At 42.8% G+C, this 20,270-nt stretch overlaps 1 protein-coding gene and 1 pseudogene across 3 annotated transcripts in view; both read right to left on the bottom strand.

The window, feature by feature from the left end:
• The window catches only part of GDA (guanine deaminase), an 80,883-nt gene that overhangs the window by 49,226 nt on the left and 11,387 nt on the right, over positions 1–20,270 (bottom strand). The window contains exon 1 of one of the 2 annotated variants that reach the window (XM_081067224.1): positions 19,411–19,802. The exons of the other annotated variant lie outside the window; for it this stretch is intronic. Within the exon in view, the coding sequence (XP_080923350.1) occupies positions 19,411–19,533 (123 nt within the window). The 5' untranslated portion in view covers positions 19,534–19,802. Of the gene's footprint in view, positions 1–19,410; positions 19,803–20,270 lie in introns of those variants that run through there. 2 annotated transcript variants of the gene reach the window in all.
• On the bottom strand, positions 7,020–11,037 carry LOC308504692 (THO complex subunit 5 homolog; annotated as a pseudogene). Its single transcript has 2 exons — positions 11,030–11,037; positions 7,020–8,638 (listed from the first exon to the last, which is right to left on the bottom strand). The product of its transcript is annotated as a THO complex subunit 5 homolog (transcript).

Genomic DNA, 20,270 nt, shown 5'->3' with positions numbered 1-20,270 from the left:
GATCTGACTTTGCATCTGAGCTCTGCTTCTTACTGTCTCAAAATCCTTGGACAAGTTACTTAATTTTCTAAGGCTCTGTTTCTCACCTGTAAAATAAAACTAATCCTTCTTCAGAAGATTAAATGAGGTAATGAGAGTCCATGCCAGGCATGGACTAAGGATTCAAGAAATATTATATATACAGCAAAGCATTAAACAGTGCATTTAGTGTACTACCATTTGTGGGGGGAAAACTAGTATATATATATATATATATATACACACACACATACATATATACATATATATATATATATATATATATATATATATATATATATACCGCGTTTCCCCGAAAATAAGACCTAGCCAGACCATCAGCTCTAATGTGTCTTTTGGAGCAAAAATTAACATAAGACCCAGTCTTATATTATATTGTATTATATTATATTATATAATATAAGACCCATTCTTATATTATATTAAAATAAGACAAGGTCTTATATTAATTTTTGCTCCAGAAGATGCATTAGAGCTGATTGTCCGGCTAGGTCTTATTTTCAGGGAAACACGGTATACACACACACACACACACACACACACACATTAGCTTGTATATTGTGTATGCTATCTCTAGGAAAATACCGGTAACTATGGTTCCCTATTGGGAGGGGCAATGTCATGTCTAGGGGACCCCAAAAGGAAAGGGACTTACTAGCCATTACATGTAATTTTGTGCACTTGGAATTTCCCATCGTGTGCATGGATTCTTTTTTTTTTTGTATTTTTTTTGAAATCCCACTTCCAACATTTTATGAGCTGTGTAACATTAGCAACTCATTACTTACTCTCACTGGACCTCTGTTTCCTCACTCATAAAATGAGAATTAAAATACTACCTTCCTCCTAAAGCTGTCGTGCACATTAAATGAGATAACATAAGTAAAATGCTCAAAAAGAATGCCTGGCATTGTGTCAGCATTAAAGAATGTCAGCAATTTCTGCTTCCATAAATACAGTGAGCAAGATACGCTAAAGGCCCCTCCAGTTACAAAACAACTATCTGCTACCTAAGACTTTTTTGGTAGCCTTGCAGAACATAAGGGAAGGTTGTTTTGTTTTTTGTTTTTAAAAGGAAAGACTAAAACGAAGCTCTAGGCTGAAGTAGGAGCTGTGAGCACTAAGCTCAGCTGAAACCCATGGTGACCCTGTAGTCCCTAGCACCCAACAGAAGAAAATAAAAATCCTTTCTGGAGGACTACATCCCTACACCCATTTCACAAATGAGTGAGGAAGAAACACACACAAAGGATCCTGACTAGCCCACGATCTCACAGTCCTTTGCGTATAGAATCCCTTCTTTAGTTTAGGTATCTTGACTTCTGGCCTAATATAGTTTTTCACAATATTTAATTTATAAAAATTTCCTGTACATCCAGCTCCACAGAAATCCAATTATTAAGGTCTAAGAAAGATCAGTGAGGGATGAAGACAGCAAAAAGCTTTTTGTTTTCTTTTGGTCTTTATGTATATTCCTTGCTTCTTGCTGTATCTTTTATGCAGCACCAGGGGAATCATTTTTGCCAACTAGGATTCTACCTTTAAAATTAATATAAGCGAATGTCCCCCAAAGCTACTGTAATTGGTTCATTCCAAGAGCGCAGGGATAATCACGTGTTTTCATGAGCACAGTATTCACAAGTCAAATCTGGGGGTCTAAATCCAACTTTCCCGTTGTATTTTTATGGCAACCAGAGAATGATGTATATGAGGTTATAGTCCCTAATTTTAAAGGGAAAAACTATTTATGCTTCCTTCTGTTTGTCTGATTTACAGTTGATCTATCTTCGTCCCACTGGGTCCCTGGGACACACAGCTGCAAAAAGATACTTTGATAGCAGCACTTTTCCAAGAACACTATACCATTTTATAAAAATGCTACAACATTGCGGAGGTGCCGGGATGCTGACAAGCGGCTGGGCTTGCTGGCTGGCGACGTGATGGGGGCCAGCAGGACACGTGCAGCTTTCAGGATGCAGACATACACCTCCACAAAACTGCAAAAGAGCTTCCAGGTTCATCTGTGAAAGTTACACCAGCGCTTGCCAAGGGCCTGTGACAGGACGCATGGCAATCAGATCATTGCATACAGAGGCTGGGGAGAGAAAGGCCAAGATTTGGCAGAAGTTGCTTAATATATGCTTCTTGGAACACATACAGCCAAAAAAGCAGGGACTCCTACATTTAGAAAGACAAAAGAAGCATAATAACAAATTCACGAATCTCTATCTCGATTGAATTGTGTTTGTTTGCCTTATTTTTTTTTAAGCTAGAAAGACACGTTAGGGACAATTGGGAAAATCTGAACGTGGATCATTAGAGGATATTGGGAAATTCCTGTTAACTTTCTAACGTGTGACAATGGCCTTGTGGTTACGTAGGAAATTGTCGTTAGCCTAGCTGACGCAAGCTGAAGAAACTCATGATGTCTGTACCTATTTTCAACTGTCTCAATAAAAACAGAGAGAATTAGTAAATGTGAAAAAAATATGCTCTTGGCCTACTTTTTGTCATGTTCAATAGTGCATTTTAACTAATAATCTGAGGGAATACATATTGTTTAAACGTACATCGTATGGCACCAAACTGCTAAGGATTTGGATAAATGTATAAGAAACAATCCTTGCCTTTCAAGAGTTTATTCTCTGGCTGAGGAAATAAAATTTATGTGCACAGTGGCATGTTTCTCAAGGCCAAATCAGCATTACAGACTGAAACTGAGATAACGTAGAGAAGGTAGAACATTTTTAGTGAGGACTAGAAAAGTCAGGTTATTTTTTGGAGGAGCTGATGAATAAAGAGTATATCGGGGAGAATGAGGAGTAAGGGCATTCAGAGTGTGAACAAAAAGATGGGGAAGCCCAAAGACATGAAAAAATGTAAACTAATGTGTATTTACAGTGTAATAATTATCCATCTTTTCCTTTTACTGTCTTCTGACTCTATCTTCCCAGTGATTTGGCATTTTTGAAGCATCTAATCCTGTCTAGATTACATGGCAGGTTTTGGTTGGTGTTTTTTTTTTTCAATTCTAATTCCAATGGCATATCTAGGGTAAGTCTTCTTGTTTTTCTCCTTCCTATTTGATTGTCTAGACAAGGAAAGAAAAAAAGAATGATTGCACAGCCCTCCATTCATACACATAAGGGTTATAGTTTTTCTTCTTAATGTGAGTCATTTATATGCTGCTTTTCTCAGCTGGATTAAAGCTTTACAGTCACCCACCCAGCAAGGCGGGGCGGGGGTGAGGTTTTCTCAATTCCCTTGGAGAAGGCAGAAATCCAAAAAAAACGATTCCCTAAAGTCAAATTGCATTTTTGAATACAGAAAACACTTGGTTCTATTGTCTTACCGGTTTTACTTGCTTTAATTTCAAAACAATCTTAGATATACAGAAAAGTTATGTCTTCCCTTTATGATCTTCATAAAACGAGAAGAGCTTCATTCTGACTAAATACCAAGATTTACAGTGACACTGAGATGCTAAATTGTATTTCTGAGATAAGACAGTAAAATTATTACTAAGAAGGCTGCAACTAATTCTAATTCTAGAACCTATATGTTGCCAATGCTTTGACTTCCACTCAAATATTTGCAAATGGGCAATATCAGCATGCTTACATGAATTTTACAAGTGTAAGTGTTTGTATAGAAGTCCTCAAAACACTTAAGAATTGGGGGAATAAAACATATGTAACATATTTGTATTTTATTTCTATTGAAGGCACTTAATTATTTTTCTCATATGATAAATATATTACACATTATCTCAAAAGAGTTGCCTATGATCACTATCTGCATGTCCTTATCTTCCACCCATTCCAAAATCCAAACCAAGCTGACTGCCACCCTCTCTCTCCACCAAAATAAGTCTTCCAATAATGTCAAATTTGCTGAACCCACTGGGCATTTTTCCAGTATTATTTCTCTTACTTCTCTTTCTCAGTAACATGTGACATCTGTTCTATTCCCTCCGTCTTGATGTACCCCCATCCTTTGCTTTCTATGACACCCTGCCTGTGGTTTTCCTCTGGCCTTCGGGTTGCCCTTCTTATCCTACTTACCCTCTTTTATTCCAAACTCAACCATGGAGTTAATCTAGTTCTTGTTCTCTTCTTAACCCTTACTCCACATTTTATATCTTCCACTCAGATATCACCTCTGAGCTCCAGACCTACAAGCCAACGCCTACTTGACATCTCCAGATAGATAGCACAAGGCTACTTCAACTCAGCATGCCCAAAACAGACCTCTGAGTCTGTCCTACCTGGGTGGACCTCTTCCTCTGTTCTCTAATTCAGTGATGGCCACCATATCCATCCAATTGTATCAGCTCAAAACCCAAGAGAAGCCTGTCCCTCTCCCTCCATATCCAACCAGTCTCCAAATTTCATTGATTTTTGCCTTCCTATTGTCTCACAGATATACCCACTTCTCTCCAACTCTACCACCACCTACCTATCTCTTCCATGGTCCACCACAACTACCTGCTAACTCATCTCCAGCAACTACACTTGCCCTTCACCAGTCTGTTCTCTACTCTTCAATTATTGCTTATGCATTTTTTTAAATGCAAATCTGATCTATCCAACATTCTTCATTGGCTTCCCATTGCCCTGGGGATAAATGGAAAGGCCCACCAAGATGCTGAGTTCGCTATTGCTTATCTCTGTGGCTTCATTTGTTTCCGACCCCACCATCCTTCTCCATCCTTCTCTACACCCCACATGAGTTCCTTGTTCCTTTTTGCTGTGTCTTTGAACAACCATCTCCTCTTTTTCTGCTTAACCTTCAGACTCAGCTCAAATAGCACTTAGCTCATCAAGACAAGCCAAATCTTCTGGTTTCATACTTTCATAGCACTCTGCATTTTTCCTTTCTGGAAATTACATACTTACCAATGCTTATTTGATCATTGACTCTGAGGGTAAATAAGGCAAGGCCTGCATCTCTTTTGTCCACCCTTTATTTCTTACCCCTGGGAGTCTGTGCTCATCAACTATTACAGGTTCTTATGAGCTTCAAGCACAGGAACTCCACAGGTCTACTACGGCCACACCACCTGGCCCCCACTGGCCTAGTGACCTTGAGTGGCTTCTCTCCAAAAAAAGGGTTAGGGCACACATGAGACCACCCTACAAACAGCAGGAGGAAAATAACTTCTAGGTTAAATAGTACACAGGAAAAAATCTGCCTGGCCTGTGGAAGGCATTATGTTGCTCGTTCTTCATATGTTGCACGTTCACACATATTGGCTACAACCAGCTGAGAATGCTGATTAACTATTTCATATCTACTCTAGCAGAACTACTTGTGCCCCCTAAGGAATAGTGTACAAAGCATTAGAAGTCCATTCTATTCATTCTCTCATTCAGAAGCATTTACTGCATGCCAATTTTGTGCTAAAACACTAAGCACTGCAAGGGACAGGAGATGGACAGTAAGAGCTATTGTTTACGGAGGGTCTACCATGTTCCAGGACTGCAAATTATAAGGAGAGATTTACAAAAAACATTTCAAGTAAATTACCATTTTATGAAGTGAACACTTAACCAACCATAATATAAAGCCAAAGGGACAAAGTAGGCCTTTACAATCTACATTATTCCACATCTTTCACATAGTCCAAGATAAAGGCGTTTGAGAACTTTATGAGGTCGCAGGGCTCCAATTAAAATCTACTCTTCTAAGGTTCCTGATTATTCACTGGGACATGAAACTAATAACAGCTCCCAGTAGCCAAATATATTGTATTATGCTCCAGACTTAACAAAACAAACAAACAAAAAACCAGAATTCTTATTCTAATTATTGGTTATTTGGAAGATATTTTTAGCTGTCTGTACATTTTGCTGACTCCTAAAGTTAACTTTTCCAGCCTGGTTATCTTGTGCACCATTTATCCAACAAGTAGTCACTTCAGTGTCTACCACGGAGTAGGAATTGTGGATATGAAAGTGACAAAGTCAGAGCGCCTGCCTTCAAAGTTAGGTTATGGGAGAAACTCATGAGATACAAAAGAGCCATCAAGAGGTGCCAAGCAGAAAGTGGGGCACAAAGGAGCTCTGCCTGTCAACAGCAATGCCAGTAGTCATTGAAAAAATGACACTTAGTTCATACTGAAAGGTATTAACCCAGCAGATGAAAGGTGAAGGAGGGACAGAGACAAAGACGCAAAGCAACACAGAAGGCTGGACAGTCAGCAAGTTCAGGCCTAGATTCATCCTGGAGTTAAGCAGTAAAGAGTCATAAAAAATTTTTACAAAGAATCAGCTTTAAAAACTTGTACATGGATGTTCACAGCAGCACCGCTCATAACAGGCAAAGGGAGAAACAATTTAAACGTCCATCCACAAATGAATAGATAAGCAAAATGCAGTCTATCTGTATAATGAATCATGATTCAGCCATAACGAGGAATGCAGTTCTGACACATGCCACAAATATGGAGAAACGCTGAAAACATTAGGCTGAAAGAAAAAAGATAGGTACAAAATATGACATATCTTCCGTTTCTATGAAACATTGAGAATAGGCCAGTTTATAGAGACAGGAAGCAAACAAGTGGTTCCTCAAGGGTGGGGTTAGCAGAAAAACAGGAAATGATTGCTTCATGGGTAAAGGATTTCCATTTGGATTTACAAACATGTTCTGGAACACTAGATTGTACACTTGCATTTTATTATTTATTTTTTGGTCAGGTGACACTTTAATAGGCCAGAAATAAAAAATGAAAAAAAACCCTGTCTTTGGAGACTACCAAGAGCTGCGTGTGAACCAAAGGAGAAAGCAGAGGAGCAGTACTACGGCCTAAGGGGAAACACCAGGCTGAGTGGGAGATCAGCGGTGGCTGAGGAAGCCTTGAGGATGGAATCCTTGAGGATGGTTATATTTAAACAGCTTCCCCCTGCTGGGACCCCTGGGGGAGTTCCTCGGGCTCCTCCCTGCTACCATGTGGCTCTTGGTCCCCAGTTGGATGTCTAGCAGCATTCACAGGCTCCGCAGCTGGTGCTCCAGAGCTGTTCGCTGGGCCGGGGGCCACACAGCTCCTTGTAGCACATGTGGACCTTGCTCTCCACGGCCCGAACACTGTCATCTTCACTGCTGGTTTTCTCCCCTTTCTAGTTCAGACAGAGCTGGGGCAGAGGAGTAGCCGGGATTCAGCACCATGGCAGCCTGGAGTTTGGCTAAGACCCTTCTCACGAGTGCCATGTAGTAGAGATGGGTGACCCCAGCCATTTCTTCCTCCCCAACGTCTTTGGTGAAATGAAGCTCCCCACAATCCTCATGGGCAATCGTCACCCACTTCACCAGGCAAGAGACAACCTTTGCAGGGAAGAGGGACTGGCAATCACTGGCAGCTGGTACAATGCCATGTTCCAGGGATACAAACTGTGGAGGGCCAGAGGGGACTGCACCCCAGACTTCAGCAGTTTCGTGGGGGTCTCCAGTGCTGGCACTCGTGAGTGCGCAGCAATCACCGTGTGCTGGGGCTGCTCTCTGGGGAAGTAGAGGCCACTCAGCTTCTATACCCACAAATAAGGGTGACCTAGGTCAAGTACGTAGTCTCTCAAAGTCAGGATGCCAACTTTATCAGACGGGTACTGACTGGCTGGATTCAGTCTTCTTTCCATGATCCCCAGGATATAGCTGAGCTGAGACATCAAGTCACCTGCACGATGTGCATGATCAGCTCCATGGCACTTGTCACTATGACTTTTATCGTCGTGATGTTGAGGTTCATGAGACAATAGAAAGTCAGGTGAAGCACACTGTCATCTTTGCACTTCAGGTGTGGCACGATGGACAGTGGGTCCTTCTCTTCAGCATCTCCTTGCACTTGTCACCCACTAAACTCCCAGCGTGAGTCGCCAGCGTCTGGTTGTCTGCTCCTCCTCGGCATCCGAGTCGCTCTCGTCATTTTGGGGGTCCTTGGGAGGCTTAACCAGAGCCTTGGCTGTGTCCACAGTGCCTTCGATCGCCACAGACAGCGTCTTATCGCAGGCCTGTCCAGATGCAGTGGCCTGGACATAGAGGGAAGGTGCAGGTGTCAGCTGTCTCAGACTGCTCGTGATCCTGGTCAAACGGCATGAACAGGTACTCCTGCACCAGTAGGGAAGCCTACATGACGCTGTTGAGGTGAGGCTGGACGCCGATCAGGTCCTCCTTCCGCACCTCAGTCTCCTTAAGGATCTTTTCCTTATTCGCCAGGCATTCACAGTACTTCTCCGCCAGCCTTTTCCGCTGCTTCAGCTCCCAAGGGTTTGCTGGTGAGGGTCTCCCATGGTGACCTCAGCCTTGCTGATATCTGGAGGAGCCTCCTTATAAAACTTCTCTAAACTCACCGGATCAATTTCTTGGTGCTTTGACTTCAACTCCAAACATTTAGTGATCTCCTGCAGGTGCACATCTCATACAAAGGTTCTGGAGCTGCAGGTGACAGCTCTCTTTCTGCTTGTCCTCGTGGGTCTGATCTCTTCCTTTCTTCAACATCATGTGGGCTAATTGGTGAAGTTTCCTTAGAGTCATGAAATGCACACAGCTCTGAATCCTCAGGTCTTCAGTCCCAATTTCCACATCCTTGCCTCCTCTGCTCTTTCTTCATGAAGAAACCGATCTGGTCAGTTTAGAGGAGTTTCATAAGGATGGACCAGGATGAAATACTCCAATTTAGGTGCAAGATTAGATGATCTGAGGTTTTTGATATTTTGAAGTCACTTACTCTTTTGCGATTTGATGAAAGCTACGAACCCCCTCAAAGAATAACCCACATGCAGGTATTGCAACAATCACAGGAGAAAGTGGGGATGGATGACTAATTAAAAAACAGGATTAAGAGAAATCTGAAGTCCCTATTGAATTTATCTCTAGCAGTCTGTAAAAAACATCTCTTACTGACTCTTTTGTAAAGTACACATGTATCGTCTCTTAATCAGTTTTTGTAAATTCACATACACACATATCGATTAAATTAGTTTAAGAGCCATCACTGTTGCATTATTTGGGGTTGTAGGAAGGCTGTGGATTGGGAGTACTTCCAGACTTTGAGTTTTATGGGTGCTGAGAACCGAGATGTAAAAATAGCTTTATTGATGAGAGTAAATCGAACGGGACTGAAGAAGGACAAGATCAAGAAAGAGATGGCACAGTTTCAAGGGAGAAGGAACCAGGAGGTGACTAATAGGACACAGCAGAAAATCTCCGACTTGGCTGCAGCATGAAGATGGCTTTGTTGTCTAGGATCAAAGGCACAGCAAGGAAGGAGGCAGGGCTGAGAGAGTTAAGTGCTCAGGTGGTTGAAAGGATGATGGGACTTGAAATCCAACCTGGAGAGATAAGAAATGCTGGAGAGGAAATAATCTGGATTCAAATCCCACCTCCATTCCTTCCTAGCTGGACAGCGCTAGGCAAGCCACTAACAATTTCTCTGAGCTCTGTGTTCCTTATAATCATACCCACTGATGGGGTACAACCCTTTTTACCCTGTGACACTGAGCATTTGGCTTTAACTGGTAAATCCGTAATTCACTGTAGATGGAATGTAGTGCTTGTGACTTCATCACTGGCCACAGAACCTATTTCTTTAGTATATTTAAAGACAGAGTATATGGTTAGTAGTCATTATTTGCAGAATGAATCACTAAAGGCATTGTACAGGTAGCGGAATACGAAAAAGAAAGTAATGTCCAATTCCTGTGTTTTGACATAAAACAAAAACCTCTTAAAAGTAACATCATTTTCAAACCATAGTAGATTGTATCTGCATAACTAACCACTTCTAAATATCTGTATTTTGTGTAATAAAAGCCCCTTTGAGTCAAGATTAAATTACATGTAACATTTTGCTTTCTAAAGAACACACAAATTGGTTTTAAAAATATTCTCAGCAAAGATTAAGACGAATTGTGCAACTGTTTCTATAATTTTTCAGAACATTATTTCATTTAATATTTATTGAGTACCTAATACTACTTGCAACATCCTGGGCTTTCTAAGAAGTAATAACTATTTTCTATTCTTCTTCTTATGTCATGTCAATAGGAACTTATAATCAATTTGAATGAAAATATATACAAATATGCTACATGGTAAGCAAATGTATATAAGTAGTCTATAAGAAGAACAACAATAAAAGAGATTTATAAGAGGGAAAGGTCACTTTGGGGTAGGGAGGTAGGAAAGAGATTTTGGAGATCGTCCTTGAGGTGAGCCTCAAAGAAAGAGCTTGAGCACAAGCGAACTGGAAGACAAGATATGCAGGTTTAAAACTGGCAAAACTTCTAAGAAGAGGAGAGTCCTTCTCATCAGTGTAAATGGATTGAAAAGTACTGAACACTTTTCTGTTAGGGTCCTCCATATCCACAAAGCTTGGTTATCAGTAGAGGCACATGCTTCTGCATTTTACTGGCAATACAAAACCGTGGCACCACAGGCTTTTGCCAAGGAGGACTCAGGCTCCTTTTGGTGTTCATCAAAACTCTATCCAAAGGCCCATTCTTCGGAGGCATGCCTGGAGGACATGTGGTCCTGTCACCCCTCTGACATCCTAAAGTCTATCTCCAGGTCACTTCAGATCAGCCAAGACCACCTCCCATGGCCCCTCCCACGGCCTCAGCCCTACAGTGTAGATATATGGACTCCTTTTTTGTCAAGTCTCCAGCTCAAGTAAAGGTGCTCAAGAGGGGCAACGCTACACAATTCTATGCTGTGTATGAAAGTTAAGTGTATTTTTCAGACAATGTCCACCTAGGAGAAATTCCACTCTGAACTCAGCATCAAGAACAGACATGCTTCTCTTGAGTAGCTGCTTTTAGTACAGATATTGCCAACCAGATAACACATATCCCTTTACCACCTGGCACCTAGGAAAGTCAGAGGCCAGTGAGAGTGTAGGTCGTTTCAGGATGCATTTTAAATCTAATTCTTAGCTTCGTTTTACGTCAACAACTGACTCCTTCCTCTCCTTTTAAACGTATAGAAGTATCATTACTTGTCCATGCCCTCTGGAGCTACTTTCTATCCTTTCTATAGAAAGGTGGGTTGTAAATACATGACCAGTTAGATTTCTTCTCTTGCAGGTGAGGGAAGCCCACCTGGTCTTTATCCCTAAATCATAAGATTGTGAGTGGACATGCCACAGGCCTCCAAGACATAGGCAGCCAGCCTGTGTCACATACTGACTCGTACACCAGCACCGAGGCCGCCCCACAGCCGCAGCACCAAATCAGTCAGGACGGCCAACAAATTCCAGGAATTAATAGACCGCATTACACAAACGGAAGGCCAGCAAACTCCAGGCACGTCCAGCAATGTTGTTTCAAAGCCTCAGTAAATAAGTCTAATCAAGCTTTTAAAAAAAATCTTCCTGGAGTTAGAAAGACCTTTATTTTTCACATCACAAATGAATGTCTTTGTATCATACATTACATTCAACATACTTTCCTGACCGCCTGCTTTGTGTTAAAACAGTAAGACAATGTGGAGGGGCCATGAGAGAATTTCGGACTTCATGACAGGAGATCTTGGAAATCAGAGAGGCACGGGTATGAATCTTGGCTTTGCCAGTTACTCGCTGGGACTACCGCCAAGTCAGATAACTCTCTGAGCCTCCATTTCCTCATTTATAAAGTAGGAATGATGAAGAAGATATCTCATCTCAGCGTTGTTGGTATACAAAAAATCTGGCTGACACAGAGTGTGACAACAACTGTCACCTTCTTTCTAGTTGTCCCCCCATTTGTCAAAGAATTTTAAATCAATTCAGTGAATGAGAACATCCATAAAGCCACGTATAATCAAAGGCAAACATGAAATCATTACTTCAGCAAAAGAAAAATAACAATGACCAATACTTACTGAGCAATTACTATGTGTCAAGTGCTTTACACACACTATGTCATCTGCCTCCAACTCCTTCAGGGTGCTATTAATGCCCAAATTTTACAAATGAGACTGCCGAGGCTCAGATATGTTAGGAAAGTTGTCCAAGTATGTGTCCGAGTTGGGATTTGAATTCACACACTCTGACTCCAGAAGCCATGCTCTTATCCACCAGGAAAACTCCAGTTTGAATATAGACTGTGCAACATTTTATGGGAGAACAAAGGGTAATTATTCTCACGGGGATGATGGGCAGGGACGCCTTTGGGGAAAAGGGGACATCAGACCTATGCCTTGAAGGAAGAGCAAGATTTCATTTTGAGCAAGGCAGAGTAGAAAAGGGGTTATAGAAGGAGGACTATCCCAGGCTGAGAGATGGCACCAACAAAGTGGAGGCATAAAAAGTCATGATGTTCTGGGAAACAGTGAAAAATTAGCATGGATAGACAGCCCTCGGCTCATGGGTACCTAGTGGTGATAAACCAGTCATGATAATTTTACTTCCATTTGCCAGAGAGAAGGATGGAGAAGGAGGATGTATTAGAAAAGGAGACTGGGGCCAATGTCAAGACTAGAATGTCTTCCCAGGCATTTGGACCTTAGAGGCAACAGAGAGCCATAGGTGGTTGCAAAAGAGGAGATACATGATAGCACCCCTGCTCCGAAAAAGTAAATTTCAGTAACGTGGAGAAGATATTAGGATGGGGGAGAGCAAACAGTTAGGAGGCTCCTGAAATGTTTTAGGCAAAAGATAATGAACAAGAAAAAATAGTAACAAGTGTTGGAGGGATCGTGGAGAAAAAAGAACCCTCATACACTGTTGGTGGGAATGCAGACTGGTGCAGCCGTTATGGAAGGCAGTGTGGAAGTTCCTCAAAAAATGACGCATAAAATTACCATATGACCCAGCAATCCCTCTCCTGGGTATATACCCCCAAAAGATGAAAATATTTATCTATAAAGATATATGTACTCTGATGTTCACTGAAGTTTTATTTATGGTGGCCAAGACATGGAAATAACCAGTGTCCTTCGATAGATGGAAATAACCAGTGTCCTTCGATAGATGAATGGATAAAGAAGATGTGGTATATATACACAAGGAATAATGCTCTCACGTAAGAAAAGATGAAATAGTACCACTTGCGATAATGTGGATGGATCTTGAAATTATTATGCTAAGTGAAATAAATCAGACAGAAAAAGTCGAGAACCATATGGCTTCACTGATATGTGGTATACAAAACTGAAAGCAACAAAGGAACAAGACAAACAAAGAAAGAAACAAAACCTCATAGACACAGACAATAGTTTAGAGGTTACCAGGGGGTAAATGGGGAGGGAGGGTGGTAGATGAAAGTCAACAGGGTCAAATATATGGTGATAGAAGGAGAACTGACTCTGGGTGGTGAAAACATAACGTGATATACAGATGATGTATTACAGAATTGTACACTTGAAACCTATGTAATTTTGCTACCCATTGTCACCCAATACATTCTAATTTTTTAACAAAAGAAGATAATGAACAGAGCCAACGGTAATGGAAATGGGTGGGCACAAAGACATCCCAGAGGAAAACTGGCTGGGTCTGACTACTGATACGGTGTCTGAAAAGATACTGACATTTTTTGCCAGTAAGGAGTAGATAGAAATGGAAAAAGGAGAAGGCAGCTGGCAGTCCCTTGAAAAACAATAAAATCCTTTGCAAAAGCAATGTAATAGTAGGAGATACCCTGGGCTGCAAATAACAGAGGTGTAGACAATACAGATACTATTACATTATCTCTCAAAAGAAGTCTGAAGCGAGTAGGCAGTTCCAGGGATAGTTACTGTAAGTTTTCAATGATGTTATTCAGTATGTATTCAGTGACGCTCAAAGAGGGACTAGGTTGGTGTCCCCGAAATCCTCTTAATTTTTTTTCCTCATAGTCTCAAACAGTGGCAGCAGCAGCTCCACTCCTCACATGAGAGCATCCGAAAGAGAAAGGTCTCTTCTTCCCATATCTCTGTCTACAGATTAGGGAGGAAAACATTTCCGAGAAGCCTCCAAGCCAAATTCCTGCTTGCCAGAATGTCAGCACTGGCCACCGTTAGATAAAATGAAGGTAAAAGTTGTATCTGGCAAATGGGAGTCCAATCACCACGACTGGCTTACACCATGCTGTATCCACGAGCCAAGTGCATTACAGGCTGATCAAATTCAGATGTGTTAATAAGGGGGGTTGTAGCTATGGAGTGTGTAAACAACACCGCTGGCCATGAGCTTTTTGCACAGAGCAGTTAGCCTTCCAGAAAACAGGAATTTACAAGATAAAAACGTGGCATCAACATATGCTTCTAGTGAAAGCAAAGTTCTGATTCTGCAGCCTCAGGAGGGATGCCTTAGCCCAAAGTCCCTCTTCAAGGTCATGGGATATTCTGAAGTCTTGAGCTTGGCAGGAGGATGGGTTTCACCTGCCCAAGCAGAAGGAAAGGACGATATAGAACCACTCAGATTTGTGATTTAGACTGTGAGAAATCCTGGCAAAGCAAGATGATGATGCAGTCTCGGGTGAAATATAACTCTTGCTCCTCCCAGCAGTTAGGGAATTAAAGAACATAGACTAATTCCCTTCGCCAGAGCTATTTAACCCTTTTCTGCATGTCCAAGTCCTATGTGTTCTTTAATGGCCAGCTCAATTTTGGCTTCCTTCATCAAGCTTTTCCTATCACCACCAATCTGTATTCCACCATACTATTTAATCCATCCACAAACATCTCTCTAATCCTGTCATCAAATCCAGTTGACTTAACCTAAACAGCTACTGATTCTGTCTACCTCTCTCCATCTCCATTGCAGATAATCACTGCTGACGTTTATCGGGCATGTGCTACATGCAAGGCATTAATCTATGCACTTTACAATTATTAACTCATTTAATCCTTTTAACAACCCTGTGAAGTAGACTCTAGTAATTATTTTACACATGAGGAAATCTGGAAATACAATTGTTAAGTTGATCAAATTCACATATGTTGTAAGTGATACAGGCACTCTTAAGAGTTCACATCTGTGGGGACAGAGCCAGGAGTGCAGTTTCCAGGCTCTCGGCCTCACGTGGAAAGATCCTGGCTCAGGTAGTAAATGGCCATCAACTATGATTGGATGGCCATCAGCTGTGGCTAGTTGGCCTTCAGCTGTAACCAGTGAGCCATTGGGCACTAATATAACTGCTGTGGCTATGCTAGTAGCAAATGGGGGCTAGCAAGAAGATGGTGGCTGGGCTAGCAAGAGCCGATTGCAGTTAGCATGGCGGATTGCAGCTAGCAAATCGGTTGGTTGGCAGGCAGAGAAGTGGACAGCAGGTTGTAGGTTGTGTGGAGCCAGCCTTCAGTGAGACTATAGTGGTATGACTCCCCTACCTATGGCTCCGTGGGTGTTCCTTTTTGGCCTCGCCATATCCTGCATTCTTATGTGGGGAGCAGGACCAGAGACCCCCACGTGATTCCCTGCACGACAACATCTTAATTGATATACTACACTACTTCTCTCTTCTAAACCATAATCCATTTCACCTCAAATATTGCAATAGGCTTCTATTGCATCTCCTTGCCTGATGCACTCAGCTCCTCTCCAACACACTGTTTGGACTGAATCTAGAATGATCTTTTAAAAATGCAAAATTTTGTCCTGGCACATTTCCTCCCCCCAGTCCCTATACCCTCCTCCAAGATCTTGCCCTGCCTACTTCCCCAGTCATAGCTAGTATTATCCTTCTTCTAGAACTTTGGACTATAATGACCTTGATGCTGTCATTCCTTCCTACCCCAGGCCTTTGCACAGACTGTTCCCTCTACCTAGAAGACTCTTCCCCACCTCCAATACTACCTGCCTTATCTACTTCACTTCTATTCATCCTTCAGATTACAACTTAAACGTCACTTCACATTCAGGAGAGCTTTCTCCCCACCTCCAGATTAGTTCAAGTTCTAATCAGTTACAGCAGATTCTGTAAATGTACAACCTCCCAAGGACAGGGCAGAATTTGCATGTTTTGTTCATCAGTATATCTCCAACAATGAGCCCAGGCTTTGGCTCAGGATCAATTTACTTTTATTACAGTGGCAAGTCTAAACTCCCTTGCTAACTGTGCAAGTTCTCTGAGGTCACGCGCTGTGCCTCAGGGAGTAGCCTGTTATAGTGACAAGAACATGGGCTTGGTCCATGTAAGTTGAAAATCCAGCTACACCACCGTGTCTGGATGCATGATTTCTGAAGTCTCAACTTCTCCAACTGTAAGTGGGAATAATGACACTGTGAAGACTAAAAGAGATATTGAAAATAACGTGCTAGCCAACCTGGCAGCAAATGTTCTTTCGATCTTTCTTCCCAGATGCATCTTTGTGACCCAGTGGGTCAATGACAAGAGCAATGAGTCTGCACAGCAGAGGTCCCCCTTCCCACATAGTTGGTCCCAGGCCATGCATTCCTTCTCTTCCAGCTGGCCTGCGTGGCTATCAGCATGTGGAAATGTACAAAAAACACTGCAGTGGGCAACAGGTAAAGCATTTGCTAGGGGCAAAGGGAAAAAAGACAGAATAAACACGCATGTGTTAAGTATCTACTAAGTGCCATGCATTTGCATACATTATCTCATTTAATACTTAGAAAAGGAAATCTGATTCTACAGATAAGGAGATTGAGGCTCAGAAAGATTAAGTGTGTTGTCCATGGTCTTGGAGCTGGTCAATGGTGGAGACCGCCCTTGAACCCAGGTCTCTTGTTTCTCCATAGGACTTTCTCCTGCCACTCCAGGGCACTAAAATGATTCTCTTCCTCATTCTTGCTTCTGTGTAATTGTATAGTAAGAGATGCAGGGCATCTTCATGTATCTCTAAAGTCAACCTGACTCTGTTGCATATGGGAAGAATCAGGTAATTGAGTAATATTTGAGCACACACGGTCTCAACATGAAATATCTGCAGGTGAATTATACAGGCTGGCATCTTTCTTTTGAAAAGCTCCATGCTCCTTGAGTAGAAAAACTAACTCTGAATTCAAAACGCCCAATGCTAAAATGTTGACTAGATAATTTTTTTAATTAACCTAATTTTGAATGAGCTTTAATTAACGAATCAAAAGTGGTCAGTTATTACCATTCTCTGGGCCTAACTGAAGTTATATGAAATGAGGGATGAGGTCTAGAAGGGAGAGGGAAAAGGACAGAGGAGGTCATGACCCCTCTCGGAAATGCTACCCCAAACCTGGGCTTGTAGTGGAGAACTGAGCATCCCAGATCCCCCCACAACTGGTTCCATTAAACAGCCTATATGCTGTGGTTACCCAACATGTAATCCACCCACTACCTACATCAGGATCTCCTGGGATCTTTGTTGGAACGCCACTTGCTGGGGCCGACTCCAGGCCTATTGATTCAGATTCTCTGAGGATGATGTCCAGGAACTGACATTTTAACAAGGACCCCGAGATGTTTATGATTCATCCCAACGTTTGAGAACCGCTTTAGAAGATCAGTAAAAATGTAAAGATCATGATGATTCTTCATATTTATTTCATGGGGATATAATTTGCTGTTTAGAGTTCTGAAAATGTTTAAATATTTATCCCAGTAACTTTAAAGGAGAGGCATTCCCACTTTCAAATGAGGGAAATCAAGTCTTGATATATACAGAGGGTGCCAAAAAAATGTACACACATTTTAAGAAAGGAAAAACTGTATGAAAATTGTAATATATATAGTCACGTTTGACTTCTGCAATTACAAGAGGTGCTCAAAGTGGTGACCATCAGTGTCCAGACACTTCTAATTATGGCGAACTACTGCTATATACATAACATCTCTTAAAATGTGTATACATGTTTTTGGCACCCTTTGTATATGACGTGCCCTCCCTTTACACACAGGCAGAAATCAACTGCCTTGCACCTAGGAAGAGAGCAAGAGGCAGTTACCAACTCACTGATTAGAGCATTTTTATACCATAAATCTAAGCCACTTGATTAACTCACCTTTGTATTCAATTCCTAGTTAATTTTCTCTTGTGGGGAAATGGCATTTTTCTAAATTTATAAGTTCGATATGTTCCTTTGTTACGAATAGACTTCCTGATTCAACTACTAATTACATGTTTGGGACACTCTTATTCTTCTTCCGTACAACACCCAGAAAAGGTAATTTTCTCGATAAATTACTTCCTTTTCTTATTCATCTTCACTGGTTAAAGCCAGTCCTCAAACCCACTCCCTTGTCTGCTAGCTTACCAATTAAAATTCTGGATATGGGAAATCAATTTTTAAAAAGAATCCTAAGAGTTTAACAGCTCCTTGTGATTAGGCAAACACCTCTGATCTTTCCTGTTAACAGTCTCTGTTCCTTTGCCTCTTGAGACTTGCTCTGAGTGATAAGGGTTCCCTGAAACCTGAGGGTCAGGTACATAAGGCAACAATTCATCAGTCTCAGGATTTATGGGAGTCTTCCCATTTGGGGGAGCTCTGAGAATTCCATCACCTTGGAAACATAACAGCAGGCTCCCTGAGTGTGCACAGAGAGAATATTTTTTTAAGTACCATAAAAAAACAGGGGCTTAGTTGTTCCCAAACGTAAGAGTCCTGATTCAAAACCCTCACTGACTCGGAAGAATCTTTAGTCAGGAATAGCATCTTCAAGCTAAGTCACAACACCTGTACTTTTGCTAACCAAACTGCTGAGGAAAAGCTCAAAAACATCCTCTATCCATCTTTACTTTGTCTTCTAAAAATGAGATGGCTTTTACTTGTCAAACCGGCCGGGCCAGTTTTATAGAAGTCTTGATTTTGGAAAAAAGGAAGTATAAAAGACACACTCATAGAAGACATGTTGAACCACAAAACGGAACTGCTTGCTTCTCGGCAAAGGGCTATGGGTGTGTGGTGGGGCGGGGAATGGATACTATCTCTCTATTATCCTTTCTGGTATTACAAGTAGTCTGAATCACAAGTACATTGTCTGTTAAATGATCCGGTGAATGAATTCCGTTCTTTCCTTATTCCATGCACTGACAGGGCTCAAAACTATTGATCAAATGACCTCGCTTCTGTGATGTCTTTCACAATAAATGTACCTAGCGCCTCGCCTGTGTCAGGCACTGTGCCAGGCTCCGGAGATAGGAAGATGAATGAAGTCGGGTTCTGGTTTATTCACGATCTCTTCTAAGATTCGCTGGGGGATAGCTTTGCTCCCCCTTGCACTGCAGCCCGAACGGCCGTCCAAGCCACGTGCGGACTCCCAGGCCCCCCAGCTTCTGGGAGCACGGTACTCACTCCCCGGCCGGCTCACGAACCCAGCGCCACGATTTTTCTGACATCCCCCAAAAGCCAAACACTCAAGTTCAAGTCCGGAGCCGCGGCGCCCCCCCCCCCCCCCGCACGGAGCGAACTCCTGGCCCCGCCGCGCACCTCGCGGGACTCTCCCACCCGTGGGCCCGCCGCCCGGCCGCCCCGCCGCTTACTTTGCCGCTGTCGCTCACGCCGAGGAGGTGCTCCCGCAGCACCTCCATGGGGCAGGTCCACGTGGAGTGGATGAACGTCCCTCGGAAGACGTGCGCCAGGGGCGGCATCGGGGCGGCACACATGGCAGCGGCCGAGGGCAGCGCGGCGTCCGAGGAGACGCGGAGAGGGTGACGGCGACGCGGGAGGCCGCGGAACCGCCACCGGCTCCAGCCCGGTCGGGCTTCCGCTCCGCTCCGCCACCGCCTGCCCCCTGCAGGCCGCGCCCAGGGGCTGGCTCCCGGCGCCTCGACGCCAATAGCAGTTCTCTCTCGGGAGGTGGCTCCGCGCCCTTGTGGGATGTGGTGTTCCCCTCCTCCCCTGCGTGAGTGTTGATTGTGTGTTAACTCTTTGAGTTTCCAGTCACCGCTCACGTGGCGGTTCTTTTAACCCGTGGTGGCCGTCCCCCACCCAGGGGGCGGGAGAGGAAGGAAGAAACGGGAGCATTCGGGATTCCAGTCCTGTCCCTTGAATAAGTCACTGCATTCTCTTTTGCTCTCTGTCCCCCAACCTCCTCCACCTTCCTTTAGTCGCCACACCTAGAATCACACCTGCCTGCTTTCTCTGCCCTTTAAACTCTTACCGCTATTTGTGGCCAAACCCTGGAGTCTTCAACCTGTAGCACCCACAGGGCCTGAACTGACACAAGTTAAAGTGAAAGGTAACAGTGCTGCCAAACTTACCAGTTTCATATTCAGCTTCTGCGAGCTGCAGAATTTGTCCTCACCTGATGGTCTGGGAGCTTGTCTTACAGAAATGTTGGGGTGTATAGAGCATTAATAATGAACACAAAATGGACTCTAATAGTTTTTTTTTTCAACTT

This window comes from Rhinolophus hipposideros, assembly GCF_964194185.1.
Source record: "Rhinolophus hipposideros genome assembly, chromosome: 11".
Taxonomy (NCBI): Eukaryota; Metazoa; Chordata; class Mammalia; order Chiroptera; family Rhinolophidae; genus Rhinolophus; species Rhinolophus hipposideros.
The sequence above is the reverse complement of the archived record's forward strand: the minus strand, read 5'-3'. Positions and strand labels throughout refer to the sequence as shown.